The sequence below is a fragment of the Schistocerca cancellata genome, chromosome 2 (assembly GCF_023864275.1).
Source record: "Schistocerca cancellata isolate TAMUIC-IGC-003103 chromosome 2, iqSchCanc2.1, whole genome shotgun sequence".
Classification (NCBI taxonomy): domain Eukaryota; kingdom Metazoa; phylum Arthropoda; class Insecta; order Orthoptera; family Acrididae; genus Schistocerca; species Schistocerca cancellata.
In genome coordinates, this window is record NC_064627.1 from 279,758,391 (window position 1) to 279,782,077 (window position 23,687).

At 44.7% G+C, this 23,687-nt stretch overlaps 1 protein-coding gene across 1 annotated transcript in view; it reads right to left on the bottom strand.

The window, feature by feature from the left end:
• LOC126161618 (CD82 antigen) overlaps positions 1–23,687 on the bottom strand; it is a 292,787-nt gene that overhangs the window by 43,892 nt on the left and 225,208 nt on the right. Inside the window, exon 3 of the mRNA XM_049917574.1 lies at positions 21,387–21,491. Coding sequence (XP_049773531.1) covers positions 21,387–21,491 — 105 coding nt within the window. The remainder of the gene's footprint in view (positions 1–21,386; positions 21,492–23,687) is intronic.

Sequence of the window (23,687 nt, forward strand, 5' to 3'; positions counted from 1 at the left end):
GATCTTTAATCGCTTCAGCGATTTCAGGCGACCACCAAGGCACAGCCTTCCGCCGAGGGGACCCAGAAGAACGGGGAATGGCAGATTCGGCGGCAGTAACGATGCCGGTGGTGACCGATTGAACCACCGCATCAATGTCATCACTAGAGAGAGGCTCAATAGCGGCAGTGGAGGAGAACAAGTCCCAGTCAGCCTTATTCATAGCCCATCTGCTAGGGCGCCCAGAAGAGTGACGCTGTGGTAGTGACAGAAAGATCGGAAAGTGGTCACTACCACACAGGTCGTCATGCACACTCCATTGGAGAGACGGTAAGAGGCTAGGGCTACATATTGAAAGGTCAATGGCGGAGTATGTGCCATGCGCCACACTGAAGTGTGTGAAGGCACCATCATTTAAAATCGAGAGATCGAGCTGCGACAATAAATGCTCAACGATGGCGCCTCGACCTGTTGCCACTGACCCACCCCACAGAGGGTTATGGGCGTTGAAGTCGCCCAATAGCAAGAAAGGTGGCGGCAATTGGGCTATCAGCGCAGCCAGGACATGCTGCGAGACATCACCATCCGGTGGAAGGTAAAGACTGCAGACGGTAACAGCCTGTGGCGTCCACACCCGAACAGCGACAGCCTCTAAAGGTGTGTGGAGAGGGACAGACTCGCTGTGCAGAGTGTGAAGGACATAGAGGCAGACGCCACCCGACACCCTTTCATACGCTGCCCTGTTCTTATAATAACCCCGATAGCCACGGAGGGCGGGGGTTCGCATTGCTGGAAACCTAGTTTCCTGAAGAGCTATGCAGAAGAAAGGGTGACGGCTGATAAGTTGTTGGAGCTCAGCTAGATGGTGGAAAAAACCGCCGCAGTTCCACTGGAGGATGATATTGTCCATGGCTGAGAAAGGCGTGAAAGGACTGGGAAGGCAATTTACGCCGCTTGTTCACTCACTGCCACCGATTCAGTACCCGTACGAGAGGCATCCATGGCGTCTGAGGGACCAGCGAGATCAAGGTCCTCAGCGGACGCTAGAATCTCGACTGCATCCTCAGACGCAGAGCGCGAAAGGTGCGGTGGGGTTGGCGCCACCGCAAGTTCTTTGGCCTTAGAGGTCTTTCTCTTGGACTTCTCTCGCTGAACCTTGGGTTGCACCGGCTGGGAAGGCTTCACCGATTCAGTCTCCGGGACAGAGGAGGATCGTGAAGCCCTACGCCCGGCCGCTGGTGAGGACTTATGCCACTGGCGGCCGTCATCCTTCCCGCTGGTGGAACCCTGGGAAGGGAGGGTCCCAAGGGAACTCTTACGGGCGAGAGTAGCCGAAGAAGTTAGACGCTTCTCCGGCTGAGAAGCGGGGACGGACGTCCCCGACGGGTGGGAGGAGGTTGCTCCTGAGGTAGGTGGTGCAGGAGCAACCGGTTGGGTAGAGCCCCCCACAGGCAAGGGGGCAGGAGGAGTCGTACTGCTTATCGAGCTGGCTGGAAGTCTCGAAACTGATGGGGCTAGCACAGTTGTCGTAGCAGCTGCATAAGAAGATGTCATTCTCACAGGATGGAGTCTGTCATATTTCCTTTTGGCCTCAGTATAGCTCAGCCGGTCCAGGGTCTTATATTCCATAATTTTGCGCTCTTTCTGAAAGACTTTGCAGTCAGGCGAGCAAGGTGAATGGTGCTCCCCGCAGTTGACACAGATGGGAGGCGGGGCACATGGAGTATCGGGATGAGATGGGCGTCCGCAATCTCGACATGTGAGGCTGGAAGTGCAGCGGGAAGACATATGGCCGAACTTCCAGCACTTGAAGCACCGCATCGGGGGAGGGATATAGGGCTTGACGTCACATCGGTAGACCATCACCTTGACCTTTTCCGGTAACGTATCACCCTCGAAGGCCAAGATGAAGGCACCGGTAGCAACCTGATTGTCCCTCGGACCCCGATGAACGCGCCGGACGAAATGAACACCTCTACGTTCTAAGTTGGCGCGCAGCTCGTCATCAGACTGCAAAAGGAGGTCCCTATGGAAAATAACACCCTGGACCATATTTAAACTCTTATGTGGAGTAATAGTAACGTTAACATCCCCCAACTTGTCACAAGCAAGTAACCTGCGTGACTGGGCGGAGGATGCCGTTTGTATCAGTACTGAGCCAGAGCGCATTTTAGACAAGCCCTCCACCTCCCCAAACTTGTCCTCTAAATGCTCGACGAAGAACTGAGGCTTTGTGGAGAGAAAAGACTCCCCATCAGCTCTCGTACAAACCAAGAATCGGGGCGAATAACTATTACCTCCATCCTGAGACTTACGCTCCTCCCACGGCGTGGCCAGAGAGGGGAACGTTTTCGGATTGTACTTTTCAGCATTAAATTGAGCCCGAGAACGCTTAGAGACTGCTGGCGGCTGGCCGCCAGCGAGAGATGATGTACCACGCTTCATTGCGGGTCATCCGCCCTGATGCCACCTACTCCGACCAAGGGCCCTCCCCACGGGCGCCACCCAGCCGCAGCAATAGCCACCTGGCAGGATGTCCATTGCCGGGAGTCCTGATGCCCCAGGGAGACGGGCATCTACTCCTTGGCATACGTGGGGAGTTAACGGCGCAGGCATCAGTAGAGCGATCCCTGTGTTGTCAGGGGGCTACAACCAAGAGGGTACATGGCGGCCCCACCACAACGGACTGGCTACCGTGCTGGATCTTAGGTGCAAAACTGTCCAAGGTCGTCGTCGCAGTTAAAAGAAACACTGCAGAGTGCAGCGTGGGAATCGCATCCAGGGACGTATCCTCGCCCAAGAGATGGAAAACGAGCGGAACACCATTGCAACGACGAAAAAGCCGGCTAAAGGTCTCAATGCACGACGGATACAGTGCACCACGTAAGGCGCCCTTCCCCAATTGGCTCGCTCTTCGGAATAATTTAGAAAGATGGAGGTCAAACCCGAGAGGGGACCATCACATAAGGCCGAAACATGTGAGACTCCTTTTAGTCGCCTCGTACGACAGGCAGGAATACCGCGGGCCTATTCTAACCCCCGAACCCGCAGGGGGAGAACAGCACAGAACCTGTAATACTTCCTTGTGGAATGCTAGATATTACTTCTGTTTTACTCGATTTGATATGAGAGGCGCTCGACATCATTGTCATCAGCGCCCTGACGAAATGTCAGCATGCAAATCTCATGGATGGGGACGAAAGCTGTCCCCACATGCGGAGCAGCTTATAATGTATTAAAATCTGACTCCCTCCCCCGCCCATTTATGGATGAGGCTTGACAGTTCACAAAATTTCACCATTCTTAACACTGGAATCAATATCCGCGAGGATGGTGGGCAGATCTCCAGCGAGACTGTGAGCTGCCCTAATTACGGTACATAGGACACACGTTACCAAAATATGCCGAACTGAAAGTGGCACGCCACAAACTTCACGGAGTGGTGGATCCTTCCGCCGGAGGAGGTAGCCGTGTGTTAAAGGGCTGTGTCCGATGCGCAGTCGGGTAAGTGTAACCTCCTTCCAGTGGAAAGGCTGGCATGAAATCCGCCCTGCCTTTGTGGTCGATTTGAGCCACCGCAGTTTGTTTTCTGTCACCTGTAACCATTCAGTCACCTGCAACCATGCAGTCTCTTATTGACGTATGATGCGTCTGTCAGAAAATGAGATGGCGTGCAACGGGATGGGACAATGACAGACAACACCATCCCGACATGCTTCCTTGGCCGCTTTGTCACCCATGTCGTTTCCTTGTATACCGATGTAGCCAGGTACTCAGCAAAAGATCATATCTTTGACACGGTGTTGGCGCCGCTGTAAGGAGTCATAGACGAGCTGAATCAGCTGGGCTACTGGACACATTCGGTGAAGTGTTTGCAGTGCACTAAGCGAGTCGGAACAGACAAGAAACCTTGTACGTTTTACTCGATAATTTTCCGTCAGTTACTACGAACTGCGGCATTTCTGACAGAAATTCACGAATCCAGTCGCCCAACTAATGCGATAGTCCATAGGTACGCAATTTGATTAGAGGTATCTGTTGAGGAACGGTGTCACGGGCCTTCAGGAAATATAAAAATATGGAATCAATTTGACATCCCCTGACGATGGCCCTCACTACTTCGTGAGACTGAAGGGATAGTTGTGTTTCACAGGAACGATATTTTCTAAATCCGTGCTATTTAACGATAAACCGTTTCCTTCCAGGTTATTCATATATGGAGTCCAGTATCTTCCAGAGCAGCGACACTGAACCTGTGCTCCATTGACTCCTGGGGCTCCGCAAGAGCTCCGTCAAAATAATTTCAACCTGAAGAACAACGCACATCAAGTCTTAGCACACACAGATAAAAAACAACACAAATGTATCAATGGTAGTTTATAAAAGTTTCTCTCTATTGTGTAACAGCCGGAAATTATGCGACACGCAGCATAATAAATCTACAGTAATGCTGCGATCGGGAACTACCAACAGAAAGATTTTATCTTATGTGAGTAGTATGTAGCGACTCTATACTCGTCACTATACATGCACCCAGCGGCCGCGCTGACCACCTTCCCTTCGTATTTGGTCAGCCGTCGCACTTCACAAGCAAGCAAAGCGCACACTGTCGCTACAAATTCAATAGCTACAGATTCAATACGAAATGTGGCAGACATAACACAATGTATGATCGACGGAAAGTCTGCAAAGCATCTTCAAAAAGTGCCGTTTTCGAATGACACTGTTTCGCAACGAAGAAACTACCTCGCAGACAATATCAACAAAGAATTACTTGGTCGCCATCAACATAACAAATTCGTCTTGAAGACAGAGGAGTTGACTGATTCTGCTGGACTAGCCATCTTGCTGATAATTTTACCATAAACACTGACTCGAAGACTTGCTTATGTGCGCATCGCTGCCAATTAACACTACTGGAAAATAAATTTTTAACACGACTAATAATGTTTTGAAATAAACCATCGTAACAGGAACGATTGCGTCGATATTTGTACAGACGGGAGCACGGCAATGACTGGTAAAACAATCACTAATGAGAAGTGAACCATCAAACTTTAGTTTGAGCCGTTGTATCAGGCATCGACGAGCACTTATGTGGAAAAAAAATAGGTTACTGATGCAGCAGCAAAAATAATCAATTACGTTAAATCACGCCCTCTTTAGCGCCAGTTTTCAGTACTGTGCGAAGATTATTTTGTAACCGACATAAAACATCATTCGTTCCCAGCGCAATTAGACGGTTATCATGGGAGGACACCTGAACAAGATTATTTTGAGCTGTATTACGACGGCGACGAAGACAAACTGCCGCAGCAACTGGGAGCTGAACGTGACATACGTCTTCAACTCTCTTCCACCCAGCATGACAAACAGTTAGTCGAAAAATAAAAAACCACTGCGTACTTCCCGTTAATGGAAACAATTTTATCAATTCACATAGGGATGAATAAAGTGTTTTTTGCGTACTTTATTATTGTGTGTTTTGTATAATAAGTCAGCAACGTATAATTTACCTATTTTTGTACGATTTTCATTAAATTGTAACTGAAGGTTTTGCTTATTTTGAGGCCCTTAAAAAATCCATACTTTACACACACACACACACACACACACACATACACACACACACACACACACACATACACACACATACACACACACACACACACACACACACACACACACACACACACACACACCAAAAAGTTTTGCATCACATCGGTTCCGCGAGTTCCGGAACCTGTACAGAATATTGGACTAGAGATCAACATAAACATTTCCGCCATTTTTGTTGCTCATGAAAAAACATTGCATGTTGTACCACCATACAGCGAGACCTTCAGAGGTGGTGGTCCAGACTACTGCACACACCAACGCCTCTAATACCCAGTAGCACATTCTCTTGCACTGATGCATGCCTATTTTCGTCGTGGCATATTATCCACAAGTTCATCAAGGCACTGTTGGTCCGGCGATTCGGCGTAGATCCCTCAGAGTGGTTGGTGCGTCACGTCGTCCACAAACAGCTCTTTTCGATCCATACCAGGCATGTTCGATAGGGTTCATGTCATGTTGTTGGGCTCATCTGTACCGCGCTGCATGGTGTCGTGGTTGCAAAGATGAACCTATCCATGGACGTCGGGAGTGAAGCTGCGCATCATGCAGGGAGGTCGGAAGCGTGACGAGAGTTTCAAATTGAAAATGTTCATTTTATCATAAGTTTACATAAACCGAATTTTATTGATTTTTTTTACCGGTCGTGCGATAGACACACACTTCTTGGACCGCACTGACACTTGCTTTGGGTCGCATGCGACCCGCGGGCCACGGTTTGGACACCCCTGAACTATAACTTACTTCGTGATGGAGCTACAAAAATCTTCGGGAGCAGTTTTATTTTGGCAATTTACGGTGAACTCGGCATTTGTGCTGTGTTATGGAGTGCCTACCTGTGATCCTCGTGTTGGTGTTATCTTTGGTGACGATTGTGGGCCGCCAGCCCACGCCGTAGCACGGCACAGCGTGTCTGAGTCACGCGCGCCCACGCCAATCTCGGCAATAGCCCTCCTCATCAGGCGCCGACCAGCCAGCTGGAGCAAGTGCTGTGCTGTGCCGGCGCCTCCAGCCGTCTCAGCCGCGTTCCAGAAACTTCTGCCGCGGCCAAATGCTACGAACTTGGCTGGCAGCAAAACAGAGCGGCCGAGACTTCCAGGCGATTAGAATAAAGCCGTCGGTACACGGGCCGTGCATCATTCGAATGTTGACGAGCCGAGTTTCCTACAAAAAGTTCCGAATGTGCAGAGCAACATGTAGCATGCGTTTGAAAGCAGACCAATGAGATGGAAGAAACGCTGCCTAAGTTACGTGACGCCATCTCTCTTCAATACAGAGTACGAGACGCCATATTGGCTTTCAGTAGAAGCCAATATGTATACATACCATTTCTAAGGACCAGCATTGAGTCTCTCTAAGGCTTGTCGTTAATTGTACGATTTGTTGTAATAAAATGACGCATACTGTTGCTTAAAGAATTATTCTAACTTGCGTATAACAAAAGTATGACGTTTCGAGGCGACGACACACTGAGGCTCCATCAAAAACTCATTGTTCTTGGTACAGTTTGTTATAATTAGACATCACTTCGTAACATACCTACGATTAAGGCTTTCATGAGATGGTAAGATGAAAAATACGGTTGTCAACCTTTCGTACTCAGTGCAGCGTAACGAGTACAGACGCATAATTGGGATACGTTCCTGGTTCGCGTCTCAGTGGGCCCAATTTTATTTATTTATTTTCCGACCTTCGCTTTTTCTAACTGGTTCTGATACTTTATTGGTTTAATGGAGGTATATTCTGTAATATGTAAATCTAAGAGCGCTCTTTCTTAGGAGGGAGATTGTTCGACTGGCTTTATGGACAAGATAGCTTGCACTGCTTGCAGTAAGATACTTTGTACTTCATTTCAAGTTTTGTATTTCACAAGTTGTGAAGATTCTGCTACTGAATAGTAACAGTGGTCAAGTAAGAATGATTTAGGGTTTCACTAGAAAGTGAGAATGATGAAGTAATTATCTTATTTCGAGAACTATTATGAACTTTCACTGCATTATTTGGAATGAAACTTTTATAATCCGATGTCATTAATTGGGCATTGTACTTTCCTTTGTCTTTTAACGTATTCATGGAAATTAAAGTTTTTATTTATGCGCACTACAGAGAGCCAGATATAGCCGGCAACTGCCGCAGGGGACAACTGCGACCGCGTACGCGCACGCTACGTGAGGCACATGTAGCGCATATACAACTCTCATCGTTTCTGAACGTTCAACAGCACGTTAAACTCGGCACGCTCGACGTCTACGTTCGAAAATACGGTCCGTCTGCTGACGCCTTAAGACTCATTTGATTCCCATTTTGAAAAATGGTCGTCTGTCAGATGCGCAGAAATATAGCCCTAGATCGCTTACATCAATCTGTTGTAGAATTACGATACACACTTTACACTCGCGAACGAACAATTTCCGTCGTAGAAATCAACTTAGGTGTTGCGGACAAGGATCTAAGACTCCGCTGTTCTAATAGTACGCAAGGCCTAGAAAGACGTAGATAACGACGCCCAAGTTGGTCCTATGCTCTGTGACTTTCAGAAAGTATTGGATGCAGAGTCGCATTGTCGTTTAGCGAACACAATACGACCTTACATAATATCGGGTAAAGTCTCAGATTTGACTCAGGACTTCCTAACAGATAGAACGCAGCAGGTCCTTCGTCGTGACGTCTTCAGTCCTAAAACTTGTTTGCTGCAGCTCTCCGTCGTTGTTTATTCTGTGAAAGCCTCTTCATCTCTGCATTATATCAACCTACAGTCATTCGAACCTACTTACTATTCCAAGACTTGGTTTCCCTCTACAATTTTCCTCCCATTCCCGGACACTTCCCACTTCAACAAGCGAGTGACTCAGTAGGTGTACATAGCGATTCAAAAATGAATAAACGGGATTTAAGGCTTTGTAACATTTATTACATTTAACATAGTTACAAATAATACATAAAATGAAGGAGCAGCTCCCAAGTTATGTTTGTGTACCTGCAAAAAGGGCACAATATGGAACGACCGAGAGAATGTTTATAACGTGATAACCAAGTTATAGTCTTTCACGCGTAGCTCCAAGAAATCAGTTCGGACGGATAGTCGTGGATTAGTGAAGTCTGCGTGGAGACTGAAGGAGACTCTTACAACTACGTCCTTTTCGTTTGCAGTTATTACAAGGCCTAAAGCCTATAGACTATGGTTTAAATGCCAACTTTGCAAACGAAATGTTACTAATTATGCTTATCCATTACGGATATTTTAGAACCGTGACTCACACCCAGCATTATGCTAGCAATAATGATTTAACTTCCTGAAACCATCTGAAGATGAACCTGAAGAGGTTAGAAATCCAGCTCATGGAATAAAACATAATTATTCCAAAAAAGTGACTGGTTGCAGTTTTGTATAACTTGTTTACATACGAAATGTTGCTGCCTGACGACTTTCTGGATCGTGTCGTCTTCGGTGATGAATCGACGTTTCACCAAAGTGGAATGTTAACAAACACAATGTGCTCATCTTGGGGGTCAGAAAATCCCCACGAAGTAGTATAGTTCCAATGACACTCCCTAAACTGAATGTTTTTGCGCCCTATCCCCGCGGAAAGTTTACGGGCCTTTCTTTATCGATGAAGCAACTGTAAGTGGTTTTTCTTATCTTGATGCGCTAGAACTATGGCTCTTTTCTGAAGAAACTGAACCACAGAACTTTATCTGCAGCTAGATGGTGTGCCGCCTCACTGACATAATTAGTACGCGATTAGTTACATGACGTTGTTCCGTACCGCTGTATTGGCCGCAAGTGGTCGGATTACGAAGCTTGTTTTTGCATGACCACGTTCACACACGATCTGACGTCATGCCATTTCTGCCTTTGGGAGTTCATAAAGGATCATTTCTGTGTGCTTTCGTTATCAGCTGCTCTACTCCGCTTTAGAAACAGCTTTGTTGCAACAATTACTCCCGACACACTGATAAAGGTTTGAAAGAACTCGCCTATCGACTGTGTGAAGAATGGTGCTCACATTGAATACTTTTAAGAGAAACTGTTTAAGTTGCTCTTTCACTTGATGAATTATTTATAATTTTAAGTTTAATATAATAAATGTCACAAAGCCTTAAAACCCATGTACATGTATTCACTTTGAACCAACCCCCCCCCCCCCAAATTACCAACAGCTCACTTCTTATAGTCAAGCTATACGACATATCTCTATCGGTTATCCGATCTACCCATTTTATCAACGTTCTTCTGTTGAAGGACCTCTCAAAATGTTCTATTCTCTCATTTCCAGAATGAATCTGCCCTCTGCAGCGGATTGTGTCCTGATATGAAACTTTCTGGCAGATTATAACATCGTGTCGTGCAGGAACCCCAGCCTGGGATCTACGCCTTCCGTGGCCAATTGTGGGTAGTGAGTTCTGCTCGGCTACCTCAGTCTTCTGAACACTTGCCTGCGAAAGGCGAATGTCTCACTTTAGAGTTCCGGTCCAGTACACAGTCTTAATTTTCTCTTCCTGTCGGAACTGGTTACCGTCCACGTGTCACTCTCGTATGAACAAGTCACGTCTTGCCTTTTACATGAAGCATACTCAGATCGACTTGTATCTGCAGGATAGTTGTCAAAAAAATGGTTCAAACGGCTCTGAGCACTATGGGACTTAACTTCTGAGGTCATCAGTCCCCTAGAACTTAGAACTACTTAAACCTAACTAACCTAAGGACATCACATACATCCATGCCCGAGGCAGAATTCGAACCTGCGACCGTAGGATAATTGTCACGATAAGGCTCAGCGTGAATGGGTACTTCGTACTTTTGTTCACAGGGACCAGGTCATCTCAAAAATCTCACAACCTGAAAGTTTGTCAGCTGAATGAGATTTTCACTCTGCAGCGGAGTGTGCGCTGATAAGAAACTTCCTGGCAGATTAAAACTGTGTGCCCGGACCGAGACTCGAACTCGGGACCTTTGCCTTTCGCGGGCAAGTTTGTCAGCTGAGTTAAATCCACTCAAAGTCAGCTTTCGTCAGAATGGTTATAGCTAAGTACAGATCAGATGTGCGTTGCACAATCTACTTGTCATAAGCGGAGGGACAAAGTTAAAGCCACCGCACGCATTTATTAATACTTAACTTCTGACGACGTCAGCTTTGGTAGTGCGGTGGCGCTAGTGCGTGTGCGCTTTGTAGAGCGTAGTTTTCAATTTCCACGCAGACTACTTTTCTTGCTGCAGTTGCACCTTGTAAATAACGGGGTTTGAACCTGTCGAAACCACGACTGCATTCCCTGAAGTTATCATTTTACTCTCCAGAAGAAACTCTGCATTTACCGCCCACAAGACAGTTTTAGATAATTGCAGGAAGGCATGCAGACTATCGGCAGTTGGTGCAAGGAGTGTTACTTGAGCCTATACGTAAATAAATTTAACATATTTGACATCAACAGGCATAAACACTCATTCGTATTCACAAACTAAAGGCGCTAAATCACCAGAAATAGCAATAATCATAAAATATCGAGGAACATTCGTTCGGATCGACCTAAGGTGGAAAGTCCACATAAAACTACCAGCAGAAGACTCAGATACGAGAGGTTAATAGGAATAATCCTGAGAAAACCTAAATCGATTAAGAGAAATCGCTTACATAAGTCTAGTTCGACCGTATGTTATTGTTCGTCAGTTTGGAATCCTTACCAGGTGGGATTAAAGGAAGATAGAGGAGATAATTGCGATTAGACGAAGAACAGTGCGTTATGCCGGGGGTTACAGAGTTGCCCATCGAACTACAGTGGGAAAGGCTACAAGATAGTATTGTGCAAAGTTGCAGTTTCCTTCTGAGTGCGCGCTGGGAAAGCAGGCCAGTAATGGACCGAAACCCGAAACCGATTTTCGGCTCCTCCTTTGCATCGTTTCCGTGAGAACTGCGCGTCTAACAAAAACAGGGGGCTTTCGTTGAAAGGTGCTGCTGCTTTCTCCAACGCCCGAGTCGCTGCACAGATACGACTCCCTGAGGCAGTGCGACCTACGTAGTGTAGGCGCCAAGTGCACTAACCTCGCTCTTTTCTCTTCCTCTTTCTTTCCTCTTCACGTTTTTTATGTAAATTTGTGTGTTGAGGATTCGTTACAAATGCACCACCACTTTATGTTTAGGTAGCTGGATATATAAATGTCCCATAAGAAAAAGGAAGCTGTGATCAAACCGACTGATGGTTTGAACACAACAACGCTTTAATAGGGACGGTCATAATGTCCGTGGTATGCAGTTGCCTCCCTCCCTCCGATCTTCGACCTGACTGACCCAGCCAGTTATAGCTGGCCCCTCTGTTCTTTCTGTTTTTATTTGAAGTCCTCCGTTGGACACTTGCCAGTCACTAAGCAGCCACTCGATCACGCTGGAACAATTTTAGAATCATTCAAATTAAGCGTAAGCTCAGTAGCAAGGGATATACCGCAATCATCCAATATTAGTTGGAGGCGACTAACCTAACAAGTAGATGTGGTGTCCAGGTCTGACCTTGTAGATAGTATCAATAGAGACAGGCATTAATCATCACGATGTCGTCAAAGCGACGATGATTAGTAAAGTTTATAAAAATCCATCAAGAAGTCTCAGTGGTGAAGCGTCCATTAAGGTTCTAAGGCCGAATCTACCCAAAAAATTTCAAAATCATTCGTCCATCCTGAATTTAATCCCATCTGATCACGTACCCTCGTGAATGTTTTCAAACATTTTATGCTTGAACTTCGTATATGGACCCGCCAGTCACTCGTCTAGCTTTGTAACCAATAGCGGCTTTGAATTCTGCGCTGCTTATGAGCATGTGCAGTCAGTCAGTTTCTTCTACGTGGTAGACTGGGGTTTCTACAGCGTGGATACGCTTTTCAAAAGCTGGCTATGATTTGTTTCTACTTCTCGCCAGCACTTGGGTACACGCCTGCGTTAATGACAAGTCTTTCAGAGTTCCCCAACAGATAGCGCTACTTCGCACCGTCTAGCACGCTAGCAGCAAGACGGGCAGAATAAAAAACCTTAGACCTTAATTTAAGTCTTTGAAATAAATAAAAGAACAAGAAGACAGTCATAATTCATAGAACATAAAGGAGAATGCATCATTGAATGTTGCAAGATGACGAATATTCAATGTATTTTCATTATTTCTCACATTAAAATTTAGCAGCCTCACTTATTTCGAACATTGGTAGTTCTGTCACGTGTCTGTTGGTTTTCAAATCAACACAGACACGCTTATGGTGAAACCTCGAACATGAATTAAATAGTTAAATATAGTGAGCTGTGGTAGTGATTAACTGATTAGTGAAGCATATTTCGGTGTGCCCTGTCACGTGTGAGGTGTACTCGTCGATCTGTCTTGACACTGAGTGGTCGAAAGGAAAATTTAAGTTGTCTAATATTTAAATCATTATGTTGTAAAGCATGGTACTACTGACAAACTCCAATGGACGCGTTGATTTCATCACAAGACCCACTGAATTTTTTAATTGAAAACCCAGCATTCTTTTCTCGTTTTTCTTTTGAAGGTAAACATCTGGTGAAAGAACGAAAGATGACGCCAAGTAGGTCCATTAAAAAATCTTACGGAAAATTTTAAAGACGTTTCCAAAGACAATGGTACGATTCAAAACCGTGGTTAAGCGGCAGCGTTGTAAGGAACAACTTTGTTTCCACTGTGTGCTATTTTGGATGGGTAATGACGGTTTTGAATGGCGTAATTGGTGAGTAGGCGAAGAGTGTCTCCAAAATTTCGTCTCGAGAGCTAGAAAGCATGAGTGTTCCATTTCACGAATCACAGCAGCTGTTAAATACAACCAGCTAGGCACGGTAAAAATTGGCCATGCTCTATCAGAAGCAACACGCTTGGAAGCTTTGAAACAACGAGAAGGTTGATTGAAACAGAAGTATAATGAGGGGACTTATTTCGACAATCTGCTTTTTAGCATGGCAAAAGTTAGTTCTCTGAAGTCATGACGAAACTGTGGAGTCAGTAAATACAGAATTTTTTTTTACAACTTCTGCTTTTCTTAGCAGTAGAACAATCATACATGAAAGATCATTTACTATCCGATGGAGTATTTAAAGGCACTTTTCTCTGACACACAGAATGATTTAAAAGCTTTTATTACGGGTGTTGTTAAAGAACAAATCAAGTGAAGTTAAAAATAGTCCTTTTATATCGGTATAAACCGATGAAACAACGGGTGTCTCAACTACAAGTCAGACGCGTGTAATTTTTCGTTTTGTAAATAACGAATCAGGAGAAATATAAGATTTGTTTCGTCGCAAGTGCTAAGCAGTTACAACAATTACGAAACAATTAGTATCGCGAACATACGACTGCAGTGCAATGGCATGGAAAAATTATGGTGTCAATTCTATCGGGAAACCAGCTATCCTCATACTCGCTCTATACACTCCTATGCACATCAATTGAACCTAGTCGTCCTATGTGCTTGTAAAAAAAATTACGCTATTAAAAATTTGTGGAAAATCTATCAGCATTTCACGCATTTTTAGCAGTTCCAATAAAATTGGAAACATTGTGTGGGAAAGGTGATTTAAACTAACAAGTCCTTGTGAAACAAGATATTTTCATTCACGCGCTGAGCAAACCATTGTTCTTCACTATACAGACATGAGAGCAGCATTTAATGATGTGATAGACATTGAAGGGTGGGATGATAATTCTTTACATCAAGCAATTAGGCTAAATAGTATGCTGGATGACTAGACTGTTCTTTTTCTACTGCAGCTGGACAGTTCGATTTTCCAGCATACAAGTATCTTGTTTGACATCTTGCAACTTAAAACTGTGGAGATAGACGCTGTAACCTAGAAATTGAAAACTGCATTAAGCTTGGTGAAATGCTAACATGTGAGGAAATTATTCTGAAATGCATAGTGGAACCTAAGAGCCTTATAAATTCGGCAGGAGCATCTGAAATAAATTGTAACGAAACAGAAGTAAGTATTTAGAAATTGTGAAAGCGGAATTGACAAAGTAGTAATAAAGTTCGATACTAAATTCCAGGACTTCCATGAAACGTTTTACAGAATTTGTAAACGAGTAAAGTTTTCAGGTTATAGTAGGCCAAACAATTTCCTGTATGTGAATTTCGAAGACTAGTTAAAATATACCTTTTATTGACAATGAAAAACTGAGAAGAGAACTTTCGTTTATTTACAGCAGTTAGGATAAATGTTTAGGATCTCAGGACCTCCTTAAATCCATAAACAACGCGTTCTCTAAACGTGTGAAATTACTGCGGTTGGTTCTTGCAATTCCAGCAAAAGAAGCGTAAGTGCATTAAAACCTACCTTCACAACAATGACAAATGATAAGACTCACGCCCGGCCCTCACAGCTTTACTTCTGCCAGTATCTCGTCTCCTACCTTCCAAACAGCTGTGAGGACCGGGCGTGAGTCGTGCTTCGGTAGCTCAGATGGTAGAGCACTTGCCCGCGAAAGGCAAAGGTCCCGAGTTCGAGTGTCGGTCGGGCACACAGTTTTAATCTGCCAGGAAGTTTCATATCAGCGCACACTCCGCTGCAGAGTGAAAATCTCATTCTGGAAACGATGAAATAATCAACCACTCGGCAGGATTTCATATCTCGTGTCATATGTTTACGCCCCGAAAAAGGATAGAACAACTTTCTAAAAAGATTTAACGGTGTATTACTATGTTATATTTTTATGAATGTGTAGCTGTTTAATGTTTTCATGCATCAATAATTTCTGCAGTAGTTTCAATCTAAGTAGAAATATGTAACTAAGTTACTTTTGCAATGTTTCTGTTTTATAAGATTTGATTTAAGACTTCTTTCTTTTTTCGAAATTTGTAATTCTCAGCCTACCCTACAAAAAATGCCACGCTTTGCCACTGAGAACTCTAGGAAAGTTTTTATGCTGACAGTAGTGGATAAGCAGATGTCGTTAGTAAGGTGTCGCCTGCAGAACGAGGTCTCACGAAAAAGTTGGTGTCTGAAGACTGTACCACAAGTAAAGATAGTCGCTGCAAGATGCAGCAACGAATCGGAGTCGTCGGCGTATACACGCCCCGAAGTGTCTGCTTACGTCGCTGCATTTATGTCTGAGCGCAGTACCGCTCAGCCCCGTCTTGATGTAATCAGCGATCAGTTGTACTTATCGCTTACGACAGTATTGTCTTTGTGGCGATCCAGATGCGTGCGAAAAGAGCAGTTATTACGAACTATGTATCAGTTAAAGACTACTGGGCTCTGATGTGAAACTATCATATTGTAACGAATTGCTAAGTGTTGTGTAAGCAGCAGCATGAATTCTATGTCGTCTGTATGGACACTACTTGATTCCAAAGTAGGTGGTTAATATTAAAGTTTTAATAAATTAGTAATAATCTGTGTGTGTTTGGGGGGGGGGGGGGGGGGGATCTGCTCCACCTCTTCCTGTACTAGATTTGCTACAATACGCCCCAGTTAGCTTTTATGAACGGACGTCATTCAGTTCCAATTTGATGGATGTAGAGGAAATAAAATTCGGAAAACGCTAACAAATACTGATTTATGCACTTTCGGTTCAAAAAAGATCACAGCAATATCGGCAGACGGAAGTTTGTATGAAGTAGTGTGTCTATGAAATGACTGATGCGCGAAGCGTACCGCAGCTTCCACAGTCACGGATTAGCGAAAAATGTTACCGAGATTCCCAGGAAATTTCTGGTCTACGTAAAATCGCTAAGCGGGCCGAAGGATTATTTAGTCATCCGTCTACCTGTCTGGTGTGACGAAAGAAGGCAGCACAAGGAAAGATTAAGCTTTAAATTTCACATGTAAAGACGGGGAGGGGGGGGGGATAAACAGACATCAGACATCAGACATACAATCTTTTTACCACCGTACGAACTCTCCTACTGAGGACATAGGAACTGTGATCCTGGTGCTGAAAAGCAACTGAAAGTTGAGGGGGAGGGGGGGGGGGGGGAAGTCGCCAGGTCCAGCCGAGAGACAAATTTCGTTTTATAGAGCTTACTATTCGGTTTTCATCGCTTCCTTAGCTTGCGCTTAGCGCTAATCACTCACCCAGAGCTAAGTCTGAAGCTACTATCAGAAAGCGCAGCCCCTGCATATTTGTGAGGGGTAAGAGAAACAGACCAGCAGAATTACAGACCAATATCCTTAACGTCATTATGCTAGCGAGTACTTTGACATATTACAAGTTTGGATACGATACATCTTCTCGAGAAGAAGAAAACTTCTGTCCGTAAATGAGCACGCATTTAGAAATCATCACTCGCGCTAAACTCAGCAACGAGAACTTTTGTAGAAAGGAGGCTTCAGAGGCCAGTTTTGCAGCACAGGTAACACCAGTTAGTTACAGACCTCCAGTCCGTGTACGGCATCTGCCGCCGAAGACGCGTGCTCAGCAGGTTTCGCAAGGCAGCAGTCCTACCAACAAGATGTAAATTAGCCCAGTTCCAGTTAACCCAGACTTTATGCCAGAGACATTTGCATATATGTAAGGCGTTATTACAAGTGTTACTTCTACAAGCCTAATCCCTCTTCTCCAGTCCAAAGAAGCAAAGCAACATGTATTCAGTTGTTAAGACATGTTCCAGTACAAGCCACTTCATTCAATTTAACACAGAAGTGTGCAACATTCCCGAGTTTCTACTGCCATATTTGTGTCTATACGATGCAACTTTCTTAAAAGGTTAAAGACTCATCACAAACTAGGTCATCCTACAGGGAATTTCCGTGATGATGCAAACTTGCACGCTGAGTGGCGAAGTCGTGGGATGGCACGTGCTGTGGTTTCCGTCAACTGCTGTAGATTATGCTGTGCATTTGTGTCTGCACAGTCTTCGCAGATATGATTTCCTGACGCCCCACATTCAAATCGGCGGCAGTCTAACTCCCAGTAGACTTTCTCCCTGTATGGCTACGTGGGGAGAGAAGACTTCCGTTCGTCAACATTTTTATTGCCCTGTCCGGCAGTTTGTGTGCCTCTGAACAGATATGCTTGCTTCTCCCAATAGTGAAGATACCTGGACACTTGAGTCCTGAGCCTTTCACGCTGGCATGCTTCAATAAAATTATCTCGGCTTACAAGCCGCGCCACTTCGAAGAAAATACTCGAGTTTTTGATCGCTGTCTCCGCCATCGTCATCAGGAGTTAAAATCACTGACTGTTGGAGCTGGCATGGTGTTCTGCTTGTGTAGATGCAGTGGCAGAGTCTGGAACCTCACATAGTGGGCCGGAGTGACGCATGCGCGGAAGCTAAGTTGCGCAGCTCCTAGCAGCTCTGTCCAGTGTACGAGGGTGCACAATTAATACGGCATGGGGCGGACTTTGGGGCGAAAGCAAAGACGTAGGCCTGACCCTTGCAGGGACGCGGGAGCAGCGGTTTTAAAAGTGACGTCACTCGGTCCCCGGCAAGGCCCACGAGAAAGGCCGTGGCGCGTAACGTGACATTGTAGGTCTTACGAGTGCTAGCAGCCGTCTGCAGCTGGGAGCGAGTAGCTATTTCAGACGAGTTTAACAATTTAACTGGGCGTGTGTACGCATGTAAGCCCTCGACAGCACACGACAATGTTAAGATCTGTAGTGGGTACCTTTTCAGTGACATACTGATTTTCCGTGAGCCCTGCATGGAGCCGAGCGTTCGCGAAATGTGGCGGACAAGGTGACTAAATGTGACATCCCACGTTTGTCGCAGGGCACGTATTCCTCGTGGGCCCCAATCCGTGTAGTTGCCCAACTCTTCTTCCGTGCATGCATCGCTCCAGCCCCCTCTGTAAGGTTCCAGAAGCTGCCATTAGATCTACAGTACATAAGCAGAATATACCGCGCCAATCCTGGCAATCACTGACTAACTCCTGATGACGAAAGCGGAGACAGCTATCGAAAGTTCGAGTGTTGTAGTCGAAGTGCCGCAGGTTGTAACGGAAAAGATTTTATTGGACCGAGACATTGACCATTGAAACCTGAATTCTTGTGCGACCTCTCATATGTCCAGCACCGTACATCTTCCCTCGCTCCAAGTCTTATCTCATGAAGTGCTGTCATATTCACGAAAGACGTACCTGTAACTCACTGCTACACATGTCTACACTTTGGCCATATGCCGCAACTGGCTGCGACATTATCAGAAGATCTTCGCGAACATACATGGTTCCTATGTCGCTCACCTTTCGTGGATAAAGAAAGGAAAGAAGGAAGACTAGGGTTCAACGTCCCGTCGATGTCGACGTTACTAGAGACGGAGCACATGCTCGGACTGCCTACCGTTTTCAAAGGAATCCTCCCGGAATTTGCCTGAAGCGACTTAGGGAAGTAACAAAACAAATCTGGATGGCTGAACGTGGATATGAACCGCCGTCCTCGCACATGTGAGTCCACAGTGCTGATCACTGCGCCACCTCGCTCGGTTTGTCATGAATTTATGTCGTAACAGAAAGGAGAGGCGATATCACGCTTGTGATTGTGCATAGAAAAACCTTGTCATTAAATACTTAAATTTGAATATTAATTTTTTGAGGCGCAAATGAGTATTGGGATTAGTAGATTACAAATGGTAACCAAGGTGGTTATTTCCATTCAAACGAAGTCTTTGCGAAAAGTTCACCTTCAAATTCAGGACTATGGCTGCAAGATTAAATTTGCGTCAAAAACTCGCGTGAGCGTTTGTCGTGTAAGAGGGTGTTTTATCAAATACCCTGGTCCACTATGGGTATTCGTACTAGCTGAAGACGATCGTGATAGTGGATATTTGTAAAGTAGTTTAAAAGAAAAGAGCAGATACTGTGCGCCCAGGTCTGTGTTTGTATAGGGTGTTCGTACGCCGTAAACAGTAAGGGTAACAGTGAGCAGTTGTGCTATATGCGGTGTTTACTTGCTGTATGAGTCTATATGTGTGGTTTGGCACTCCTGAGTTAGCGATGTCAGACAGCTCGAAGTAAAAGGGCCGCCGACAACGTCAACGAGTACCCAGAACAAATGAATCTCTTACGTTAAAAAGGAACTTTGATGTACGGCCTAAGGCCAGACGTTATGTATCGGATGTGTTAATGTTTGATTAAACTATTTGGAGTCACAATCATTTGGATCTGATATTGTGAGATTTTAAGACTTTAAATATGGAAGTGGAAATTAAAGTTCGGCGTTTATTTAGAAAATCGAGATAATCAGCATCACCTAACAAGGATCGAAGTTCAAGTTCGTACACAGGGGTGGGACGCAGTATCTGGATCACCATACAATTTGCAAAGGCGACCGTTCAGCTAGGTTTCACTGGTAACTGACAGATCCGATGCGGAGAAAACGTACTAAGCACAGAAGTCAGCTGAAGCATGCCACTGCAAACCCATCTTTTTCACCATATACCAGAGCTTTTCCTTCATAACTTGTTGCACGAAGGCAAAGTTAGGTTTGTCACAGAAATTAGTTCCAGTTTTGTTAGCCTACTGTTATGTCTGTAGATATGGGTCTTTAAATGTGATCCAGTGAGTGACAGCCGTCCCTTTCTTGCTCGATTTCGTGGAGACAACACGCGCTTCCGCGATCGATAGCCTTCCGCCATGTTACGTCGGTGTTATGATGGTGAAAGTTTCTACTGAGTGCTGTACCCTCAGAAGCACAAAAAACAAAACTACTCCCATGAGCCATCATTACGTTCGATTTGTTACTCTCGAGTCGCAGCAACACACTGGCTTATAACAATGGTAGCACGAAAGTGCGATCACCCCCCCAGCCCCAATATTATTACGCTGCTGCTCAGGTAAAGTGAAAACAATGTACTGCCGTTGTAACTTTATACATTTCGATTTTTTGGTGCTGCACATCTACGTTTTTGATATCTGAATGGCTGTAAATCACTCTCAAAGCAAAGAAAACATCAAAATTTCCATTTTGTTTGATCTATTTTCAGTGTCAGCATATTTTGCAGCAGTTCAGCTGCATCTTTAACCTCTTTCACCACAGATTCGGCTACTCTGTTTTTGAGATCCACTGCCGAATATTTCGGTGCTGGCCTGAAAGAGCTTATCATAGATGACACGTATTCACGAGTTTGCCAATTATTGCGATTTTTGAGAAATAGTAAAGGAAAGGTTGCTTCGCTGGGGGCTGTTATGCGGAAGAGTTTTTATTTATGAACGTTTGCGTTTTCTGATCGGGGGGGGGGGGGGGGGGGGTTGGGTTGGGTTGTCTGGGGGAAAAGAGACCAAACAGCGAGGTCATCGATCTCATTGGATTAGGGAAGGACGGGAAAGGAGGTCGGCCGTGCCCTTTCAGAGGAACCATCCCAGCATTTGCCTGGAGCGATTTAGGGAAATCACGGAAAACCTAAATGAGGATGGTCGGACGCGGGATTGGACCGTCGTCCTCTCGAATGCGAGTCCAGTGTGCTAACCACTGCACCACCTCGCTCGGGTTTTCTGATCAAATAAATATTTTTGCGTTAATGAACTGCAAATATCAGTGGTATTTCATTGGTTGAATGTTTTTTACCACTCTTTTTAACCATCCTCTTTTCTGACGAGTTGCTTTCCAGATGCATACTTTTTCTCTTTATTATATCCCCCATGTAACTCCATGCCTCCATGCTTCCATGCCTCATGCCGCTGAAGTTAGGCAAACTGTTTCAGCTGCTTCGTCTGAAATGCTCATATATTCGTAGTGGGCATGTTCAGCCACGCTGGAATCTTGTTTGGTGGCTGTAAGCCTGAAAAGCGTATCTGACACACACACACACACACACACACACACACACACACACACACACACACACACACACACAGCCACAGCCTTACCTGTAACCGCAGTTCTTCGCTCTGTATGACATTAGCAACTTGAATGAAGGAATGTTTGTCCACTGCAATCCATATTCCCACAGCCAATACCGCTGCTCCTGCAAGCTGAAATAAAGAGAAACAAAAATTAGGACACGTATATACAGATACTTCACCAACTGAATACCGGAATCACGAACAACTAGGTGCCATACAGCCCACATATTTAAAAGCAGCTAATCAAACAGAAATTTGCTTTCTAAGGACTATAGAGGAGCCCGTCATATCCGTTCTCATCAGTACGAGTAAAATGTCTGGACATTTCCTTAGGAGTATTTATGATTCATTATAATCACACACCGGGACTTTTGGGACTGACTGCAAGCCTTTGCATCTAGTGCTCTTCCACATGGAGCAGCGAGAGCGAACAACGGTAATTGTCTTACAGCTCCTCTTTTTTTTTCTGGAATTTAATATCGCAGCTATCATCAGTCAATGTCTAAAACGAACTTTGTGTGTATCACCTCAACTCTACCAATTGTTTGCACAAATGCTTTGGCTTTCAGACACGTGGAACCAAGAAAAAACCAAAGTACGAACTGCAAGCAGCTTAGTAACCGAGCAGCTACTTGTGCATTGGCAATATGCGGAGACAGCAGGTACAGGGAAAACAAAAACAAAGGATAAAATACATGAAGAATTTTATGAGGAAGAGCATGTATGAACAGGAAGCTATTAAACGTCTTATCAGATTTTATAAAAATTAGCTTTAGTGACAACTATGATGGCTTCAGAAACGAGCATCGCGAGAATATTACTGACGATACTTACGTAAATGCCTAGAAAATACATTAAAAGCCGTAATTCATCAGAATTATAAGTACAGTTTACGTCACAGACGCACGTACTAATAACGATAGTAACAGCGATACTACTCATAATATACTGTTTTAATTATAATTATTTGTAGTATGAAACAGCGCTTTGGAATGGCAGCTTTTATGTAGTGGTTTGTCAGAAGCGCGTGCATTATTTGAACTAGTGTTATTTCGTACAATTATCCGAAGAGTAACAGATTAAACGAGCTGGTCATTGAAGACTATTACGATCTATTGAACAAGCAATGTCTGCTTCGTTACCTTTCTTGAAAATCTAAGCATTTATTCATGCAGCAGTACCCAGATAAATACTCCGACGAACCCCAATAGATTGTTGCTGTAAATGATATCGGAACAATCATTTTCAACACAGCATTGAATGCACCTGACCGATATATGCTAGTTTCCTTGCATGTGCAGAGTATTTTATGTTATTACTACAGTTTTACACGAGAATGGTTTTTAAAAAGTAAACAAAATTTATACATTTCATTTAATGTTATTTTATGACTAATATAATGGATACAACCATATGGACAAGACAAAGGAGCTATAAAAACAGGATCAGAAACACCGAATCCCCGGGCAGAGAAAATCCCCGAACCCTACAGGGAATCTAACCAGGGACCCCGAGATCCAGAGGTAGCAACGCTAGTCACTAGACCACGAACTACGGATGTTTAGGAAAATGGAATTGGTTTACAAAGTTTATTTTGGACATTATGAAAATCAAAACTGAATTGAGGTGCTACAGCGGACTGATAACACCAGAACCACTGTAGACATCACAGTGTGTAACTCGCAACAAGAAAAACGAACTGAGGAGGAAAGGAAACGAAAGGATACCGTTCCTAGAAAGTAGACATCAGGAAGAAAAGGGCTATTAGAAGATGTACACAGAGACAAATGAATTGACATGACACGAGGATATGGTGGCTTAAGTTTGCCGGTCATGTGCGTAAAGTAAGCGCAAACAGATTGCCCAGGGGGAGCTGGGAGTACACTGAAAAATGCAGTACTTTCTACATCTTCACAATAAAAAAAATTTATGATTAATTTCTCACTTTATACACGTCACATTTACGTGACGTTCAAATTTGATGTCATTATGGAGCCACCACCAGCGTACACAGTGCCTTTTGACGGCTTCGTGGGGTCTGTGCCACACTATCAGCTCTTACCAACTGAAATCGGGATTCATCCGACCAGTCGACGGCCTTCCAACTGTCTAGGGTCCAACCGATATGGTCACGAGCCCAGGAGAGGCGCTTTACGCGATGCCGTACTGTTAGCAAAGGCACTCGCGTCGGTCATCTGCTGCCCTACCACATTAAAACAAAATTTCGCCGTATAGTCTTCACGGATACGTTCGCCGTACGTTCCACGTTGATTTCTGCTATTATTTCACAGACCGTTGTTTCTCTGCTAGGACTGACAACTTCAC